The 19,269-nt window shown below is 40.0% G+C and overlaps 2 protein-coding genes across 4 annotated transcripts; both read left to right on the forward strand.

Annotated features, from left to right (window-relative positions):
- The first annotated feature begins 240 nt into the window (after positions 1 to 240).
- On the forward strand, positions 241 to 9,121 carry LOC131318454 (uncharacterized). The gene is made up of 7 exons (XM_058348247.1): positions 241 to 1,098; positions 1,190 to 1,271; positions 3,336 to 3,402; positions 5,980 to 6,165; positions 6,301 to 6,361; positions 7,292 to 8,222; positions 8,780 to 9,121. The coding sequence occupies exons 1-7, from the start codon at positions 321 to 323 to the stop codon at positions 8,802 to 8,804; spliced, it is 2,130 nt and encodes a 709-aa protein (XP_058204230.1). The 5' UTR covers positions 241 to 320; the 3' UTR covers positions 8,805 to 9,121.
- A 148-nt stretch (positions 9,122 to 9,269) lies between these two features.
- Positions 9,270 to 17,441, forward strand: LOC131318455 (uncharacterized). Of its 3 annotated transcripts, XM_058348248.1 has the most exons (5): positions 9,270 to 10,781; positions 11,438 to 11,555; positions 13,480 to 13,631; positions 14,148 to 14,201; positions 16,782 to 17,441. In XM_058348248.1, exons 1-5 carry the CDS (start codon positions 10,712 to 10,714, stop codon positions 16,784 to 16,786), a joined length of 399 nt encoding a protein of 132 aa, XP_058204231.1. In that variant the 5' UTR covers positions 9,270 to 10,711; the 3' UTR covers positions 16,787 to 17,441. The 3 variants fall into 3 exon arrangements, with proteins under 3 accessions (XP_058204231.1, XP_058204232.1, XP_058204233.1); XM_058348249.1 differs by lacking the exon at positions 14,148 to 14,201 and having other exon boundaries at positions 16,782 to 17,438; XM_058348250.1 differs by lacking the exons at positions 14,148 to 14,201; positions 16,782 to 17,441 and adding an exon at positions 13,908 to 14,141.
- Positions 17,442 to 19,269: the final 1,828 nt, after the last annotated feature.

Here is a 19,269-nt window from a genome sequence, read left to right on the forward strand (position 1 = left end):
TAAGGAAGGAACGGCTGGTGAGGGGATTCTCTAGAATCCAGGTTCCTGCTTTGGGCTCTTCAGATTTATGAGCTGTAAAGTCTGAAACGTCCAATTTAATTTTTGAGTAGAGCTTCTAAAAATATATTAGGTTTTTGCTTCATTATGAATTTCCAAAATGCTGAATAAAAAACAATTTCTTATTTTGGTGGTCCCGAGTTTTTGAGATTGTCGTGTTTGTGTCACATTTGTTTTGTGCAGATCCAGAAATAGCACATTGTGATGCAGAAGTGATTATGCCTTTGGAGATGGACTAAGGGATGGCTCAAAATTAATGTGCTATGGTCAATATTAATTCTCTGGAGGCAATAAGCTGTTTAGGATCCGTCAGGGATGGTGCTGGCTCATCAGTACTTGTTTTGCAAGAATGTTCAGTAAGAGATACTTCTTTGCAGCATTCCGATGAAGCAAATGGATCTGGCGAGACGCAGGATATGTTGGGAGATACGGCGGCAGTATGTGGTACCTCTTTGCCGGTGGCTGGAGAGATTTTAAAAGGAAGAGCTTGTCCAGGTGTTGAGCTTGAATCTGGGGAGCAAGAGGTTAAAAATAAGATGGAAAAATTAAACGAGATCATTGATGAGCAGAGTGTTATGATGGTTGACTCTGTGGCAGATCCCCCGGGAAATGATTTTCAATTGGGTGACACAGATATGCTAAATGTCATCCCCAATGCAGTGCAAGATGTTTGTAGCGTGAAAGAAATACAGGACAAATCTATGACATTTTACAAGGAGGGCAAAGCTTCTTATGATGCATATGACAGTTTTACTTCAATTGAGAAGTTAGAGTCTGACAATTTGGAGATATATCCCAACATGAAGGAAACAATATCTTCATCATCCCAATTGGGTGGAGTGACAGATGATGTTAGCCTAGCTGCTGTTGGGAAGGATGGTCCTCAACCAATGTTGCAGCCTCCACTAGAAAGAGCTTCCACTAACAATTTGGGGAAAAAGCTTCTTGTCCTCGATGTGAATGGACTGCTTGTTGATATGGTGTCACTGTCACATGTGTCTGAAGGTTATCATCCGGACAAAACTATATCGGGGAAAGCAGGTTTGAATTGGATCTACAGTGAACTTATTGACTTTTGTTATTTCTCTACCAATAGCTTGGATCTAACTTGTTTGTCATGTTCCTGTAACAGTTTTTAAGAGGCCTTTTTGTGACGATTTTCTGCAGTTTTGCTTTGAGAGGTTTCATGTGGGTGTCTGGTCATCGAGAACCAAGTACGCTTCTATGTTGATAGTTAAATTTTCTATTCCCTAGTTTATGTTTCCACTAGAGACTCTTGATCTGTTGTGTTACTTTGATATTTTTATTGGCATTTAGCTGTTTTAAAGTGATCGATGGATTCATTTGTTATTGCATAATACAAGTAAAGCACCTGTTATTGGCATTTTCTAATGCTTGACTTGCTCACTTATTATAAATGGTACAAGTAAAGTCTCGTGTCTATATTTATTACATGATAAAGTGCCTCATGTCCTTATTCCTGCTCATTCTTTCTCACCATTTCCTCTCTCTCTCTCTCTCTCTCTATATATATATATATATATATATGTATATATCTCCCTCTCTCTCTCTCTCTGCATTTTTCCGATAGAATGTGTCATACTTGTTTTTGCGTCACCATCCTATATTCCTCTTGTATTCTTCCTTGAAGTCGCATTGCTTTTTAAGTTTGCATTTCAGCTTCAGTCACCTCTGCATTTGTGTAGCTTATTTAAATTATCCTTTGTAATTGGTATGAGTTTATTGTGGCATCTTTGTGTATGCTATTATTCCCAATTTCTATCTGCATTGTTGCTCGTATGGAAGACGGTGTACTTTCTCTTTCCATCTGGGGGATGTTTGGTCTACTGTGTCAAGAGAGTTTTTCGCATTTATGATTAAGGGTGCCTGTGTACCCCTGTATCACTTTGATTCGCTCTGGTTACTTTATCAATTCTATCTCATTTTAGCCAAGAACCTGTAACTTCCATTTTTGCATTGAATGTGCACATACCTAGGCAGCAATCCAAGCTACAACTTGGAGAAAGGATTTTAACAAAACAATCAAAAGAATGATGGAATCCTTTCTCTAAGTACGTAAAATTCATAGAATAATTCATGTCAGCCAGCCAAAAAGATATGGCTTGGAAGTGTATAATCATTGTGCTAAAACTAGTACCACCTCTGGCACATGTCTGATATAGGCTGTTAGTGTGTATAGATGTGTGACTTTGAAAATATGTTCAAATACGTTTTTTCCTTCTTCAATCAATCTAGGATCTTCAATGCTATGATCTATATTACACAAACTTGCGTACGGGTATGTGTTTAAGTGTCCGCTTCGTCCAATTTCCATCACAAGGACAGGGGATGTGCCAAAATAATCGAGTTTCTTAGTACATTTCTTTTCTTTTCACGGATGAATAGTGTTTGCTAAGTGCCTTAGGCATTCCATACAAAATATAGGATACAAAATATAGGGGTTCCTGCATGGTTCATGTAGATTCGAATTACAGTACACGCTTGCTTGGTGTATGTCCAACTAAATGTGTAGGACACAGATCTCACACCCTTATCCGAGTGTCGAGTTTCCAACTCAGATATTTCTTTATTTAAAGGATCAATGTCGTAACCACCCGTGCGATTTGCTAACCCTTAGCCTAACCACATGGCTCAAGTTTAACATTATGCAATAGCTGCTTGTGTTAACTTATATATATCGAATTCACTTTTGACATCACGTCAAGCTCGTCTCATGCGGGACCCGCCCAAGCACAACAAGCACCTCAATCTCCTCACTTTCGGGCCCATCCAAGCACTTCTCCTTGCGGGACCCGCCCCACACTTCCAGTTGGTGTATGCTCTGATAGCACTTGTGACGCCAGTCTGCTAACCCTTAGCTAACCACGTGGTTCAAAAGGTTAACCTCAGGTCATACAGCAGTTGCTTGCGTTACCTTATATATCGAATTCACTCTCTGTATACAACCGATGTGGGACTCTACACATGTGACATAGGTATGATGGATGCAATTTTTCTCTTAAGATGTGTATCTTCTATTTGCAAAGGCAATCCCTTGCTTTGTCTGTCACTTCACCATTCATGAAAATCATGGAATTAAGCAATTATGTTCTTGTGAGGAGCATGATTGAAGTTGCTAATAATATTATAATGATTGGAAAAAGAATTGACATTTACCCAAAAAGAGTCCACACATTGCACTGGTGCAAAACTAAGTTTTTTTATTTTCTGATTCATTTGGAATGTGCGTAAACAGTGTAGTGATTAATTTTCTGCAGGAAAAATTTGGACTCAGTTCTTGAATTTCTCATGGGGAAACTCAAACTCAATTTGCTCTTTTGCTGGGTAAGCCACTGAACCCCTTTTTCATGAAATGCTAAAACTTTGTTTTCAAGTTCTATACTTTGTTTGTACCATGCTTCAAATGTTCCTGGTTAGTTTGCCATGAAGTCTGTCGGGGAACTCTGAGTTTTGCATTGGTTGGATTGTTTCTTCTCTCAGTGTCTCTCGCATTTAAACACTGGTTGCGAAAAGCATTTTTCAGTGGTTGCATGTTATTATGAGATTATAGTTTAACCTCTTTAATCTTTTGAGTATTGGAAGCTTGAATAGCTATTGTGGACTTTTCGAGTCTGTCTAATAATCTTCTTTTTGTTTGATGATGTTGAGAAGCTTTATGCCTGTATTTACCCGTTTGTCCTTAAGAAGTGATTTAGTGCTTAGACGGGATTTTTGGTAGACAACTGGTGACCTTGTTGTTGACAAGAAGATTATTTCATATCACATATTTTTATGCAACCTATTAGGTAGGATTTATTGGGCCCACATTCTTTGGTCTAAAAAGATTTACTCGGTCCTCCTTAAGAAGTGATTTAGTTTTAGAAGTGATTTTGGCTGGACAACTGGTGACCTTCTTGACAAGAAGATTATGTTGTATCGTATATTTTTGTGTAACTAATTAGGTAGGATTTACTGGGCCTGCAATTTTTGGTCTTCTAAGGAGGCTAAATTAAAGCCCTCCTTTGATAGTGATCCTTTAACTCAACCTTGTAGGGAATGCCAAAAAGTTAGTTTTAAAGGATACTTTTCTTCGTCATTTACTCGAATTGATGCATGGACTTGTTGCCCTTTATCTTGATGCAATGTGAAGAATGAGAAAACCAGAGGCGCAGAGTGTTATGGTCTTGTCGTGCAAGGATACAATTGCATGCTTTTTAAGATTGTCAAAAAACATTCATTCAGTTCAAATTATTTTACTTATCTGCTTGAAGTTCAACAATGAGCAAGTAATCCATATATCCTTAAATCAATTCTCGAGCCTAGTATATTTTTACTGGGATTTCTTGATGTCTTTCATGGCTCAGCTAAGGCATCCTGGCCAGATCTTTGGGTGATATTTTTCTCGTCTACTCCAGAACCAGTGGGTGATATGAAGTGGTTCTTAGAGTCATAGTCTTTGTTTCACCGTATTTAAGGCTCTTGTTTAGATGATATTTTCAACTATGGAGCAGAGAACAACGTACTGATGCCCTAGAAAAAATGTCTAGAAGGGTGCAGTTTGCTAATTCTCTCATGCGCAAAGCAGAGGGCGGACTGCTTTGATATTAAGGGGGTCGTTATGGTGTTTCTTACATGCCTAGTAGAAATTAATGCTGCTTCCTCATTATGGAAGTATAGTTTGGAATCAGGTTTCCATGGTTGCTCTGTAGCCTGAGCAGGAATACTGGGGACTGGACCATGTTGACGAACGAGGATATTGACCTGAGTCCGAAGATTCGACATGGACAGGAGCTGCCAGGAATAGTAGTTGTTGAAATTCGGTTGCAGGGTACTATCAGTTTTAAATAAACTATATCAGGCACATACTCTACCAGAGAATAGTTGTGTTTTTGGTAAAGAAACTTGGGGAACAAAATAATGACCAGCATTTCCTCTAGTGCATGTTTCTGTTAGAAAAAAGAGAGTACAATATTCTCTGTTTCAGGACACTTGTGAATCATAAAATTGCTATTTTGAAAGTGTCCAAATGTTGGATTAGATTAGACTAGTGCTTGTGATTTGTAACTTCTGTATTGTATCAATTTTTAATAAGCACATATATACACAAGATCTATCTAGTCATAGGAGTAAACAAAATCTGGTGATGTACTCACTTGTGCTTAACGCTGAATTATGTGGGCCGCTAACCTTACTCGAGCAGCGTACTTTAGAAGTGGAAGTTCAGGAGGTGGTCTACTTTTCCTGGCATGCTTTTCTCGACTGTTTTTCTTAGAAAAGTAGAACAATGGATAGGCCTTTGATGGGTTGATTTATCTGTTCGGATTGGAATGAAGATTCTTGTGAGGAAAATTAGTGATGCATAAAGATCACCTTTTTTGTGGAAGAGTCTTATTTTGGAATTAAAGTTGTCTGCTACAAAGGTTAGTTGCTGATAGCTGATTCATCTAGCATTAGATACAGACAGTTCTGTTATCAAATGAGTTTTTTCTAGCTTTAAGATCATACATTAGCTGAGTTCAGACTGGGCCACCATAACACTTCTAAAACTCCCGTTCGCGTACTATTCTGTCAATAAGACGCATATAATTGGCAGAGAAATGGATTGTCTGCTATTTTTTTCCGTAACACTTGAGCTTGGGACCTCTTTCGCTTGATGGTACAGATTCTACTTAATAAATGAATCTTCCTTTCTTGCTTGTGAAAAAATGAAACAGAAATTGCTTCCCTATACAAACAAAAAAGGGATGAAATGTCTGTATTAGTTGTTTGTTGCTTCTCTTTCGAAGTAGTGTTTCTCTTGCTTGGAGTTCGATTTTTTGACTTGTCTACCTTTCTATTGAATGCAAACCCCTATGCTTAATCTATTAGCTATTTCAACTCTGTAACTGGTTGGTTTGATAGAGGGATTTTCGTTTTCTGCAGGATCAGTCCCACTGTACAGAAACTGGTTACAATACGCTTCAGAACAAAGACAAGCCCCTAGTACTAAAAGAACTAAGAAAATTATGGGAAAAGCAAGAGCCAGATCTTCCATGGAACAGGGGAGATTATAACACATCAAACACACTATTGTTGGATGATTCTCCATATAAGGCCTTGTGCAATCCTGTAACTTCAATATTTTTCTTTCCTTTCCTCTCGTTTTTATTTCTGTCTTTTTCTCATTCTTTCTTGTTCAACACATGACTCATGCCACATTTTTATGTCTCCCTTATTCTCTTTTTTCTTTTCCCCATTACTCAGGCGTATACTGCTATCTTCCCCTATCCATACCAATACAAGGATGTCGACGATAATACTCTAGGTATGCCAGTCTTCATAGGTTGTGAATTTACACTTATTGGATATGTCAGCTAAGGTAAATACTAGGTGGTGCAGCTTATAAACTATCTATATACTGTTCTCTCTTACTTAAGTAGGTCCCTGTTCGGCTCCTGTTTTAGGGAGAAACTTTTCGTCTTTAATGGATCTTTAATCTTTTTGTTGCTGTTTTTTCCCTCATGTTTTTGGTTTCTCTTGACTAAATGTCCTAAAAATACCAAGGTTTGACTTAGTTGAGAAAAAGCGGGATTTTAGACAATACTAGAGATGAGAAAATTCAAAAACTGGGAAAATAAAGTGTGAGTTAGTTAGATATTTTGTCTACGGTGAAGTTTTCTAAACCTGATCCAATTTTTTAATTGGCTCCTCTAGTCTAATAGCAATGGAAGAAATACAAAACTTTGCACAAAAAGCTAAATTTAGCAAAAGATGTTTTTTTTTTTTTGCTGGTCATCCTAATTCTGCAAAATTCACATCAACAAGATTTTGTTGCAGCATGATGGTTGCAAAAGGTGGAGTGAGCCCCAAGACTCCCAAACCAAACAGAACCTTAAAGTCCCAATCAATTGGGTCGATTACATGAGTCCGTTTTTTCCATTGAGTTCTGTCAAGCGAGTCCCAAGACTCCCAACACTTTCTATTTTAACTTTCTTGGTGGCTTTCCGAGCATTTTTGTTTCGGTTTTTTACTTAGTTCTTTTCGTTAAAAATATGGTCTGTCTCATGATATGTTACTTCATCGTTTTTTTTTTTCCAACAATTACCTCATCCCTTCCGGCAATCATTTTGTTGCTGGCATTCTGCAGTCATCCTGGCATCCATCCACTATTGTACAGTCTTTGATGCGTTATGTCCCGTAATTTCCTTGCACATTAATAATGGCCAGTGAATTTCCCGTTCTTCATTGACCGCAGGACCTGGTGGTGATCTTCGGGTTTATCTAGAACGATTAGCGTCAGCTAACAACGTTCAAAAGTACGTAGAGATGAATCCATTTGGTCAGCGACCTATCACAGAGACAAACTTATCTTGGAAGTTCTATCTTAAGGTTATGAATGCCAGCTCATTGCAAGCAGAAGAAGATGCTAATAATTCTTCGGCTGATCAACAAAAATTAACACCAAATGATCTTAAGGTTATGAACGCCAGCACATCGCAATTAGAAGAAGACGCTAATAATTCTCCAGCTGATGAACAGAGATTACCCCCAAATGATCTTAAGGTTATGGACGCCAGCACATCGCATGCAGAAGAGGATGCTTATAATTCTTCGGCTGATCAACAAAGATTAACACCAAATAATCGAGGCATGGGTTTTGATGCTCGGCTTCCATTGCATGCATCGCACGATCAAAGCGTGGGTTTTGATTGTAGGGATGCAGTGGTTGCAATGCCCAAGACGCTCCCTGTGGCAATGCCTCTTCCACCAGATGCTTCAAATGCAATTCCTCTTCCACCAGATGCTTCAAATGCAATGCCTCTTCCACCAGATGCTTCAAATGCAATGCCTCTTCCACCAGATGCTTCAAATGCGATGCCTCTTCCACCATATGCTTCAAATACTATATATGTGGAAGGGCTTCCTCCTGATAGTACAAGGAGAGAAGTAGCTCATATTTTCCGTCATTTCCCGGGGTACAAACATGTAAGACTTGTAAGGAAGGAATCCAGACGCCGTGGTGGTTATTATCCCTATATCCTTGGCTTTGTGGAATTTGTCGATCAAGCCTGTGCAGCAACTGCTTTGACTGCCTTGGATGGCTATAAGGTGGACGAGGACGATCCGTATTCTGCCTACTTGCGACTGGAGTTTTCAAGGTCTGCCTCAGAATCGCGTTGGAAAAGGTACACAAAAATGATAACTTAGGAAAATTTAAGTTTAAAAAGAGGAACCAACATAAAGGTGAAAACAAAAAAAAAGTATCTGCATTCTTTGTTAAGATTCTCCGAACACCGCAGCTGAACCTATCATTTAGATTGTCGAGTCCATCAATGCGCTGCAAACCACAAAAGCAATAGTATCATTTTCAACGCAGCCTAGAAATCCTTCGGGTTTTCTTCTCTGCGTAAAAGGAAACATGAAGCAGACGAGTTACATATGAGCCATATGACATTGGCGCGTCCATGTTTGCAACACATTAATGGAGCCAAGAGCAAAGTGATAGGTTCACCTACAATATATGCTGGAACTTCTTCCTACAATCTTAGAGAAAATGTAGATCCTTTCTTTTTGTTGGACCTACTTTAGATTCCTTTGCTGATATCTAGACTCCTAAGTGCAAGGTTTTACTGTTGGTTTTCCACGGGGATGTGTTCATTTTTGTATGTACACAAGTACATTTCATACTAAATTGCAAGTAGGTGAGTCATCAGTCTAATTTACTGCACTTGTGATTATGCAGGCAACGCAGATATTATGACCACTAGAACAAAAAGTTATTCTGGAATGCTTACTTGGTATTGAGGTGAAAATGGGGCAAAGAGTGATTAGAGCTAGGGAAGGCTTGTGAACAAGGTTTCTTTTGCAATTAGTCCCGAAGTTGTTTGAAGACAAAAGTTCCTTTTGTGACGAGATTGCGTCATTTTGGATTAACTTTTGATTATGTTTGTAAACGATTACCCTTTTCTTTGTTTTTCTTGGCCAAAAGGAAGGACTTTGATTGTTAGGCACCATACTGAACTCGCCAAGCAAATATGCTTTCGTGCCTAGGCCATATTTATTCTCTAATGACTGCATTGGTTAATTGACAGAGTCTACAATTTTGTTAGTTTTCCTTGGGATAGGACATGAAAAGTTGAAGGGAAATTCCGAGACTATAGCTTGCTTCTGGGAGACTCAAACAAAACACCATCACTTGTATGGGATGGATTCATCCACGTAAACTGTGTAATACCTGAGTTCCAAAATATAAGCCTGCAAAATTCCACAATTGAAACTGCTAAACACCACTCCTTGGGCATTGGTTGAGGTCTAATAGATGTGTTGAATAATGTGGAACTTGTAAACCCACGCAGGTTGAGTTGGTGTGAATCAGAACCGAGTCTGCAGATAAATTCAAGCTGGTGGCTAGCAAAGCTCACCTGCACTCCCAAAGATGGGCACGACAAGAGTTCTGCCTTTGGTCTCCAAAAGAAATTCTGATCTGAAATTGGTAACTAAAAAGGGTGATGCAAGATGAACCAAGTGGTTAATTGGCTTCACCCGAGTTCCCATTCTTGTAGAAGATCCAAGCACATGAGGTGTTTAGGATAGGATCTTGTCCCTCACCAGTTCTTCGCACTTCTGTATGATTGTCCCTTTATTCCTGGCAACATTCTGAGAGCAGGTGCCTCCATGTCACCGGGTTTGAACCAGAGGCCGGCCTGATGGCTCGACCTTGGATCCACCTCTCAAGTGAACCATGAACTAAAGCCATTATTTATTCTGAACCTCGAGGGTTGACCTCTGAACATTGGACTCTCGAAGTGGTTTCTGGCTTCCAAGCTGGTGACTTAACTCACAGAGCTCAGTCGAGTTATGACGAGTTTTTCCCTTCATTTTGCAGGTCCATATTTACCTCCCTCGATAGATTTGGTCAATAATTTCAATACACATCTCTCAGTTTAATCTGTATCTTTTGGAGAAGGTATCCCGACCTAGATAGTTTATTGCATGAGTACTTTTGATGATCATTCAAAAACCAAATATGGTAAAGCAGTTCATTAATGGGCAGAGTCATATTCTTTGTATCCTTGTTCTGAAGGTTTTAAGTGGATTGTATTAAGGTTCTTGTTATCCATTGCTTGCAGATGACTGGCAGCTGAATTTTTTACTCTGCCAGAGATTCCCAGCGGCGAAAGATTTTATGTACTAGTTTTACTAATTGTAAGGCTGCTATAGAGTCAATTAGTTCCCTGTTGTTGACGATTGGCTTTTCTTTTTCTGTTTGTAGTTATTAGTGCATAGTCTGATTCGGTTGAACAAATGTGGGGAAAATGTAATGTACAATTCATTACATTACATAAGTAGCATTGGTGTCGTCTATAATAGGACATATTCTGATCTTTTGATACTGGTTTCTTGAGTTTGAAGCATGTGCTTGGAAATTATGGTCATTCACGAATTGCATATCATCAGAACATAATCTTCCATCCAGAGGGAATTCCTTGAAATGAGTTATTTTCTTAATCCTTGAGGGCTTCGGAAATGTTGAAATTATCGACATGAAGTCTGTGGAAGATTGATGAAAACATTATCCATTCCATCACTCCAAGAGTGAAAGCAATTTCTGATTGGCCTCTGCAAGTAATGATATCAGGCAATTCAGAGTTCTTTTTCCAGCTCCTTCTCGTCGATGCGTTTGATGGCCACTTTCAAAGGATTGAGTTTTCCGACTAGTTTTGGCGGCTTAATTAAGTGGACAGGTTTTGTTTCTTATTCTCTTTGAATTTTAATTGAAGCTTCTGTTTTTTCTTTTTGAAGTTGTGAATCACTGGCTGCAGCCTGCAAGTCCTAGGGCAGCAACTCTTTTAGAGATAGATCCTCATAAGTATGGACCTCGGTAGCATGATAGCCTCCAGAGAGTAGGATCACCACCGACTAATTTTAATCAATTTTGTACATTTCCAAACCAGGCTAGGGAAATAAAGCTTGGGATGTACATTTTCGGGGTGGGGTTAGTTAGGGAGGTAAAAGCTTTTAACTTTGCCTGGGTTCTCATGTGTATCCCCATGCATTCTTGCTTAGGGAGGTGCTTTCCAATTCATTCTTCGGAGCTTAGATTGAAGAAAAGTGGATAGTGCAAGTTTACATTCTTTTCTTTCTCCCCGGTAGTAATTAGTATTTAAATCGTAATTAACTTTTGAACCGGAGATCGTGCTGATGCATTGGACAGCATAGTTTCGCATCTTTGTTATCAGGCGGTTTTATGGTACTTGCGAGTTAAACTAGGGTTATGGAAGTTAGAATTTATGGCTCTTTAAAAGTTTTAGTGCTTAATAATTAAATGTGATTTGAAGTGATATTGATTAGCATTTAAATTTATAACTTATCTGTCATATGAATGCCGTTGAGATTTCAGGAAGGACTATGAGCTATCTGATATTGGTACTCTGTTTGCCAATGGTGTCACACTGTCACTTCATCGGCCTTCATATGGGATTCATGGGCCATGCTGTTGAGAATGACCCATTGCAGAGGTTAGTGTCCATTTTTTGTGTTTTGATCGTCCTGTACAATTCAGCTTAATTTCTGGTTCAGAAATGTGAGGTGATGCCTGTAGTTAGCATGCGATTTACAGGTGTAGAACCACATCTCTCACAAAAATGCCACAATTCATCCAGTGTCCTTAAATGTCCTTAAATTGCAATTTATCCACCTCTCTAAATATGACAAAGGAATGCCTTGTTTAGCAGTTCCAACAGCTTCACAGCTGCTAGCATTTATCCATGATCACTTGTTGAGTTGCATTTCTAGGGTTCTTTGCTCCTTCGTTAACCACTATTTATGTTGTGCTTTGTATTTGTGTTTCGATAGTTCTGCAACTTGCACATTTGCTAATGCACAAGGGTAATTTTTTGTGCAACAGTAAATGTCCATGAAAACATGTCTAAACATCCCAAGCCACTTTTGTACATTTTTAGTTTTGTACATTTGCACACCCTCTCAATCCAATCATCCGTTGTATCAACAGGAGATGGGAGAATCAGTGGTCACCTGCTTTACCTAGGAACTGTAGCTCGTGAAAGTCAAATAATTTGGTTTGCTGGGGAAGATGAATATTTTTCTTCTGTTCTCTTTTCTTCCTTTTTGATTATTGATTCTTCCCTTTGTGTTAAATAAACGGGAAGGTATGGTGAAATTGATTAGGAGTTACGACTGTTGGTTTTTATGTTGAACTTCACTTGAAATTTCATAATGTCACTATTTCATTTTGACATACATGATAAATGCATGTGGCAGAGAAATGTTTACAGGCCTTCCGTTATATAGTTGCCTTCTATACTGATGTGCACAAACAGTTGCTCCCTCAAGTGAAGGTTACAGGAAGAACATGTGCTGCAACGATGGTTGCTTCACTTACAAATGTTTCCAAAACTGTATCTTTATCAAATTATTTCTTATCCTATGGGATGCTCTGTTTCATAGCTTTGCTGCTATGTTTATTTCACCAACTGTTTATCTCCTAATTAATCTCAGTATGCGTTTCATACAACCTTGCTCTGCTAGGCGTTTTACAAACTGAACTCCAACACCAATTCTTACCATGTGCCCTTTGTTGCGTGCCTTCTGCACAACAATTTTGCCAGTACAGCATAAATAAAGCGTGGAATCCGTGGATGCATAGAACAGTGACTTTTTGTCGTCAAATGTCTCATTTTCATTGCCATCGGCTCTGCTATTGGGTTTGTCCTTTGAGCTAAACCTAATGAAACCTCTTCGGCTCTTCCTTCTCTGCGATGCATGACACCCCACCCTCCATTGCCAAGCCTGGTTCTTGACTGCTACTACTCTCTCTCTCTCTCTCTCTCAAGAAGACTAATACAAAGGAAAAGTTTTGTTTGTGCGTGTGGATTGACTTTGGTTGTCAGACACAGATTCGATAGTCTAGGGCACAATATTGTGGTAGGAGGAGCACCGAAAAACATACCAGAGTTACTGCTTAACTTTTCATCGCAATGTATCTTGGTTATGTCACTTGTTATGAACACCTTGGTCATGAATGGTATTGAAACATGGGTGCCAAGACTTTCAATCAAAAAAGGGTCAATTTATCGGGTCCTCTTTACGTGTTGTTGCAGCAGTTGCTCCATCATTTTTTGTGCATCATTCATGACTCCTTGTACCAATTATGTTAAGTTTCTGAGTTCCCACCAAGAGTTATGAGCAATTTACTATTTCGTTTTCTGCATAAGCATCCTTTAGCTGTTGGTGGTGCTTAACTGCTGATGAGAGTTTGGACCTTTCTGCATCTGGTGGCATTCAGTTAGCATGCAGAACTTACGGATCCTAATTCTGATACCAGTTTATGTGCTTACCTTCTTCTCCTTATACTGCGCTAATTGTTTGTCCAAAATTTGTGGTCGCATATTTCATGGTCTGCTCTTATATTTGGGGACAAAGTGGATTGTTCAAAAGATGCTTGCTGGTTGAGGACTCAAATGGACAGCAGAATGTTTTGGAGAAAATATCTTTAGTAACATGTGCGAGGTGCCGTCCAGGATGGGGACATGAGCAGAAAATCATAGACACAGTTCAAAAGTCGTCATGCACAGGTAATAAATTGTTCTAGCATGCGCTCCTTTCCTAGAATCTATTCTCCATTAAAGTACCATTTCAGTCAGCCTTAAAAAGTATGATCTCCTAAATGTAGGTGTGTAACTCTGGTGCCCTTATCGTGCATTAGTAATTTCTCAATAGTCTTCCTGCCATTTATTTCTCAACTCTTGGCACAATTTTTTGGTTCTTATTTTGTGCTGTTTCTTTTTTGGGTACTTGCCCTTTCTACAGTAGATAAGCTAACACGCCAGAAATTATTTGCGTTGTTTCAGCATAGGCTTGGATAGGTGGCCGGTGTCGAAGGATACATGCAATCTTTTGTTATGCTTAATGTTTTTATGAACTTGCCCGGGTGGCTTGAAAGTGAGGACATTAACTTTCTTGTTATGCTTAACGTTTTTATAAACTTGCCTGTGCGGCCTGAAAGCGATATCATTAACTTTGTTGGTTATTTACTTAAAACACCTCCTAGTTGGGGTTCTCTATTTGAACTTTGGGTTGCTTGTAGGCAGGTCTTTGCGTTTTCTTGCGTTTCTCCTTCCCAGTCCTTCTGAAGAACTTCTGTGGTATGGAAAATTCCTCTTGTGAAAAAAAAGAGATGATTTTTCAATGATCAAATAAAAGTTCAGGCTTGCATTCACTTTTTTGATACAGGCCAGCTAACTTCTAGTATCTTTAATATGATTCCTCTGCGTATAGCATTTGGTAAATCATACATCTGATTCTTCTTTTGTTAGGAGATAACTTTCCTTTTATTGTATGCTAGGGTTGGATTTCCTTGTATTTCTTTACGTGTACTCTTTCCTACATAAATGCTTAAATTTGTCATGTAGAGAGTACGAACTTTCCATCCTGCCAAAAATGAGAGAAAAGGAGGTGTATCAATGTTGAGTTACAGTTACTCAGCATTATCGAAGATATACGTCAGATTGAAGTATGATCACTGGGTTCTTTTCTTCTTTTGAATTTATCAGTTTTAAGAAGCTATCTTTTGTCTCATTACCTACCTTCCGTGTTATGTTGGCAGAAATGTTGGTTAGATCTTCCAAGTGGAGTGGTAGCCAAGTGGTAGGCATCACATACTTCCATGCATTTGACTGGGATTCAAACCTTACTAACTTATAACTACCGATGCTGACTTTCGTCGAGCAAAAAGAAAATGTTGGTTAGATCTTGCAAAAGTTTTTATTTTGGTATTTTATTTTTTCATTTTGTTACCTCCGTTCCCTATCTCTCCCACTTGGGGCATACAGGCTGCAAGGAATTCTGTACGGGTGGAAGTGATGATCCTAAATTTGTAATTGTTGCTAGTCTTGTTATTGTACCCTTTTTTTTCCTTTGTTTAGTTAAGTCTGTTTCTCTTTCTATTATCCTAGGCAGAAACTCATGCCTTTTATTCTTTGAGAGTGATTTAGAAAGATATCTCGGAAAGAATTAAAATGGTTGTCTTCTTGCTAAGTTTCGTTACATTGTAGACAAATAGTTCCATATCAACAATGTTGAATGTTTGCCCTTGTCTCTCGACTTTATTTGCATAGCGCTTCGAGGCATTAAGTTTGTTCAGTTTGTGTTTTGAGGGAGGTTCTGGGGGTAATGAGTGGAGAGAGAGAGAGAGAGACAGAGAGAGAGAGAGAGAATTTATTGGGGACTGTGCGCAGAGAGATGAGTTGGGTTTTAAGACCCAAAACGAACACAATTTGAAGGGGAGAGAGAGAGAGAGAGAGAGAGAGAGAGAGAGAGAGAGAGAGAGAGAGAGAGAGAATATTTATTGGGGACTGTGCGCAGAGAGATGAGTTGGGTTTTAAGACCCAAAACGAACACAATTTGACGGTTAGTAAGCATAGGATGAAAGAATAATGGTGTGGGTATATGATATATCTTGCAACCGAATGCACCTTCTCCAAGAACCCCGCCGGTGACCATCTCTTGGAGGAGCAAGGCCTCCTCCAGGAAGAGCATGCCTCCTCCACAAGGTTCATCCCCAGGAAGAGCACGCTTCCTCCACAAAGTTCATCCCCAGGAGGAGCATGCCTTCTCCACAAGATTCACCTTCAGGAGGAGCATGCTTCCTCCACAAAGTTCATCCCCAGGAGGAGCATGCCTCCTCCACAATATCCACCATTAGGAGGAACGGGCCTCCTCCACAATGTTCACCTCCGGGAGGAGCAAGGCCTCCTCCACGAACCTTGCCTCCACCAAAGCAAGCTTCCTCCACGATCTTCGCCCCTGGAGGAGCAAGGCCTCCTCCAAGAACTCTCCACCCGCGGAGGAGTGAGGTCACCTCCGGGCACCTCACCTCCTACTTAACATTTTGAAGACTCCACAAATACTTAAAGGCGACACTATACACCATCCTAGGCCGGGAGTAGGTCCTAGGTACCTCGCTCGGGACCTAAGGAGGAATGTGGTTTGGAGGTTAGAGCAAGGGGTTTGTCAAGGAGGACGAGCTTGCCTCCGGCGAGCTCTAACTTGACTGGTCCTAGAGAGAGAGGGGGCATTGACCGCCATCTGACATCTCGAAAGAAGTATCATACCTACCGCCTGGCGCCTCCGAGCCCGTATCATACCCCGCCTGACTCGGTAGATGATACGGGTCTCCATGTATCACCAAAATAACCTCTACCGATTCCTCGGTTACGGGCTCCGATGCCTGACTGGGAACTAAAAGAGGAAAGGAGGTCAACCTCCACTCTGTCCACCAATGGGGAGGAGCCTTACACCTGGCTCTCCTTCATCTCCAAGGCTCATATAAGAGACGAGCATTCAACAAGCATTCAAGACAGACCTAACACACACCTACTCTCCACTGCCATCCCCCTCTCTCTCTAAGTCCATCCCGAGCTCTCTCCTCCACCTCCGGTGGTCCCGAGCACCATTGTAGCGACCACCATATACCCGGAGGCGACCTCAGGTACTCTTCCCACTCATACCTCCCACAAGTGGTTACATGTGTAAGTTAACTATTGTTTTCGTCCTAAAAATGTATTCTTGCTCAAAATAATAGTCCATTTTGAGACTTGTAGTTCCAACTCCAATTTTGTTCTTGACAATATACGAATCTTTTGCTTGAGAGCTGGGTAAATGACGATTTCAATCTACTGTACCGAACCCACCATTTGGATGTTACCATTTCTCTGTTTTGGCAGCTTAAAGAATGGTTCACCACCAAGAGGGAATGGTTTCAAGACGATGCTTCTGGAGAATGGGAAAAGAAAAATTACTGTGACGCTGAAATGAGACCCGGTTCTAGCACATTGATCCCTTGCTTATACGGAATTTTCCCGCACTATTCAGTGCCATGGAGGATGATTTCTTCTTGTTCAAATTGTCCCCTGTACGAGATGGTACTCGATGATCCAATTGCTTGAATGATTTGCAATGAATGATGAAAGATATTAACCCAACTGCTTGGACGATTGCAGGTTTAACTGATTTTATTGGACCTTTAATACTCTTATGAACGACTTAGGCGGCCCTTCAGTATAATCCATCCAGTTGCCTTCTTTAAGTAGACAGCGGTTTATGTTTTATGATTCTCAGCGTTATTTGAAAGCTGGGCTGTACTTCATGATTATTTACTTAGTTTCATCATTTGTCACGCTGGGCCAAATTAGTCAGTTCAGTGGGCTAGATACTGAGATATCAAAACATAGATTTGTTCTTTGTTTTGTCAGTTATTTTCGAAAGCTCAAAGTTCGTTGAGTTTGTCACACAGGATACTCAATTATTCAAAAGCAACTTTGCCCTATAACAAGTGTTCAAGCTGGTACAACATGATTTTCCGTTTAGTTCTGTAACAGTTTCGTCTTCGCCTTCTCAGGTGATTGTGCATGTTCAGCACCCCATTATTTGCCTGGGTATTTGCTCTACCAAATGGTCTGAGATTTTATCCATTGATACTGTTGGAATGGTTTTTTCTGTGTTTTTTTTTTTAACCAGCAAAAGTAACATTTTACTATTAAGGATAAGGGAGAGGACAAATCTTACCCTCGCTGCCTAACCGCTGACGATCAGCACTTGACAGCGACCACCACAGCCAGTGAACCAATCATCTCCTGAAAACCACTGTGCTGCCACTAGCCTCCCAACGGAAAGATGAACCGGTTCATCGACAACCCAACTGCCGTGGATGCTCACCGTTCACCGTATCCCGTACCATTAGGCAAGGCCCGGTACACCCAACAATGTACATGGCGGGAGGCCATGTCGACCATGCCATCCAGAGCCGCCCGATCCCCTAGCTGTTAGGCCAAAAACCGGTTAACCCAGGGGGAAAGACTGGTACACCCAACACGTGGGCGGACACAACCAAGGACGGACGCCAGAAGCCAAATGCCAAACGAAAAGATTGTACGGAATGTCTACGTACACGGGCAAATGAGAGTTCCTATATGTTAATGGATTACAATGAGAGAGAAATAGTACCCAACTTGAAGCTCCCGCTCACTTGTAGGGTATTTTCTTTCACTTCTACTTCCACGCTCGTATTTCTCTCGATTCACGCCACCGCTAGCTCTCTCAAAGCTCTTAGTGAAAGTGGATTGTAAGTATCGTAAATGGGAAGAAAAGTTCATTACAATTTCATGCAAACTCATTTTTCTTCCTGACCTTGTTAATTTTCTTCCTGACCTTGTTAATACATCCCCATGTCTCAAATTGATGCCCAAATTTCTTGTGGGTATATTTTCCAACCGTTAATCGCAATACAAAAAATCCACTCTCCACTGAATTTTTAAGCTTACAAATGTCTACAGCCTTTGCTATGATCCAGACCAATAAATTCTGCACATCTAGACCAATAAATTCTGCACATCTGCAGATGACTTCGTAAGAAAGAGGTACAAATACAACTGCTTGCATCACTAATTACATCAGAGCAACAATACCACATATAATTGGGACTTTACTATTAAAAGACTTGACTACTGACACATTTACTAGTTATCCACATATAATTGGTTCACCCATAAAGGACACTTGAATAGTACAAACCAATTATACATCATACCTGCCATAACCATTACTATGTAGACTTTCCTACTACTACTTTACACATCACCTAATAACAGAACACACCAATATTTCTTACATCTTTAAACAGTACAAATAGTACACACCAATTATTTCACTACCTCTTGGAAAAGACAGCTGGCCAAAACACATGTTTGTAGATTGGAAATACTCATGTCCGCTGACAATGTGAAAAAAAGCCAATGTCTTGGACTCGGAATGTTAGATCTACCAACGAAACGACAATTTGATGTCTTGTGAGTGAATCAAGTATTTGGAGATTTGATGTTTTGTGAGTGAATCAAATATTTAGACAATACAATAGTATGCTATATAACATGAACAGGTTCCATAAACGTTTCCCATCACTATGATGCATAAACTAGTTAGTATCTCCAGATGCAAGCTAAGCATCGTTAAATCTCTCCAAGCAAGATACAAAAGACACTGTTGTTTTCGTTGAATCACCTTCCGAGAAACAGACGGATCATCTCGAAACAAGCTTGCAGGGGTGTTGTATTTAACAGACCGTAGAGGTGGTCTACGAACACAACCACCTACAGAAATTTTGCATGACATGCCTGTGGGATAGCGTTTCATTGGCAACTCCGTAGGGTGCTGTAT

The sequence above is a fragment of the Rhododendron vialii genome, chromosome 3a (genome assembly GCF_030253575.1).
Source record: "Rhododendron vialii isolate Sample 1 chromosome 3a, ASM3025357v1".
NCBI lineage: Eukaryota > Viridiplantae > Streptophyta > Magnoliopsida > Ericales > Ericaceae > Rhododendron > Rhododendron vialii.

Bases quoted from the DNA above. Each gene is read 5' to 3' on its own strand.
- LOC131318454 (XM_058348247.1), top strand. From the start codon at position 321: ATGGTCAATATTAATTCTCTGGAGGCAATAAGCTGTTTAGGATCCGTC. The intron at 3,403-5,979 runs GTAAGCCACTGA...CGTTTTCTGCAG, and splicing joins TCAATTTGCTCTTTTGCTGG to GATCAGTCCCACTGTACAGA. The intron at 6,166-6,300 runs GTAACTTCAATA...CCCATTACTCAG, and splicing joins ATAAGGCCTTGTGCAATCCT to GCGTATACTGCTATCTTCCC.
- LOC131318455 (XM_058348248.1), top strand. From the start codon at position 10,712: ATGCGTTTGATGGCCACTTTCAAAGGATTGAGTTTTCCGACTAGTTTT. The intron at 10,782-11,437 runs GTTTTGTTTCTT...TTGAGATTTCAG, and splicing joins CGGCTTAATTAAGTGGACAG to GAAGGACTATGAGCTATCTG. The intron at 11,556-13,479 runs GTTAGTGTCCAT...TTGGGGACAAAG, and splicing joins GAGAATGACCCATTGCAGAG to TGGATTGTTCAAAAGATGCT.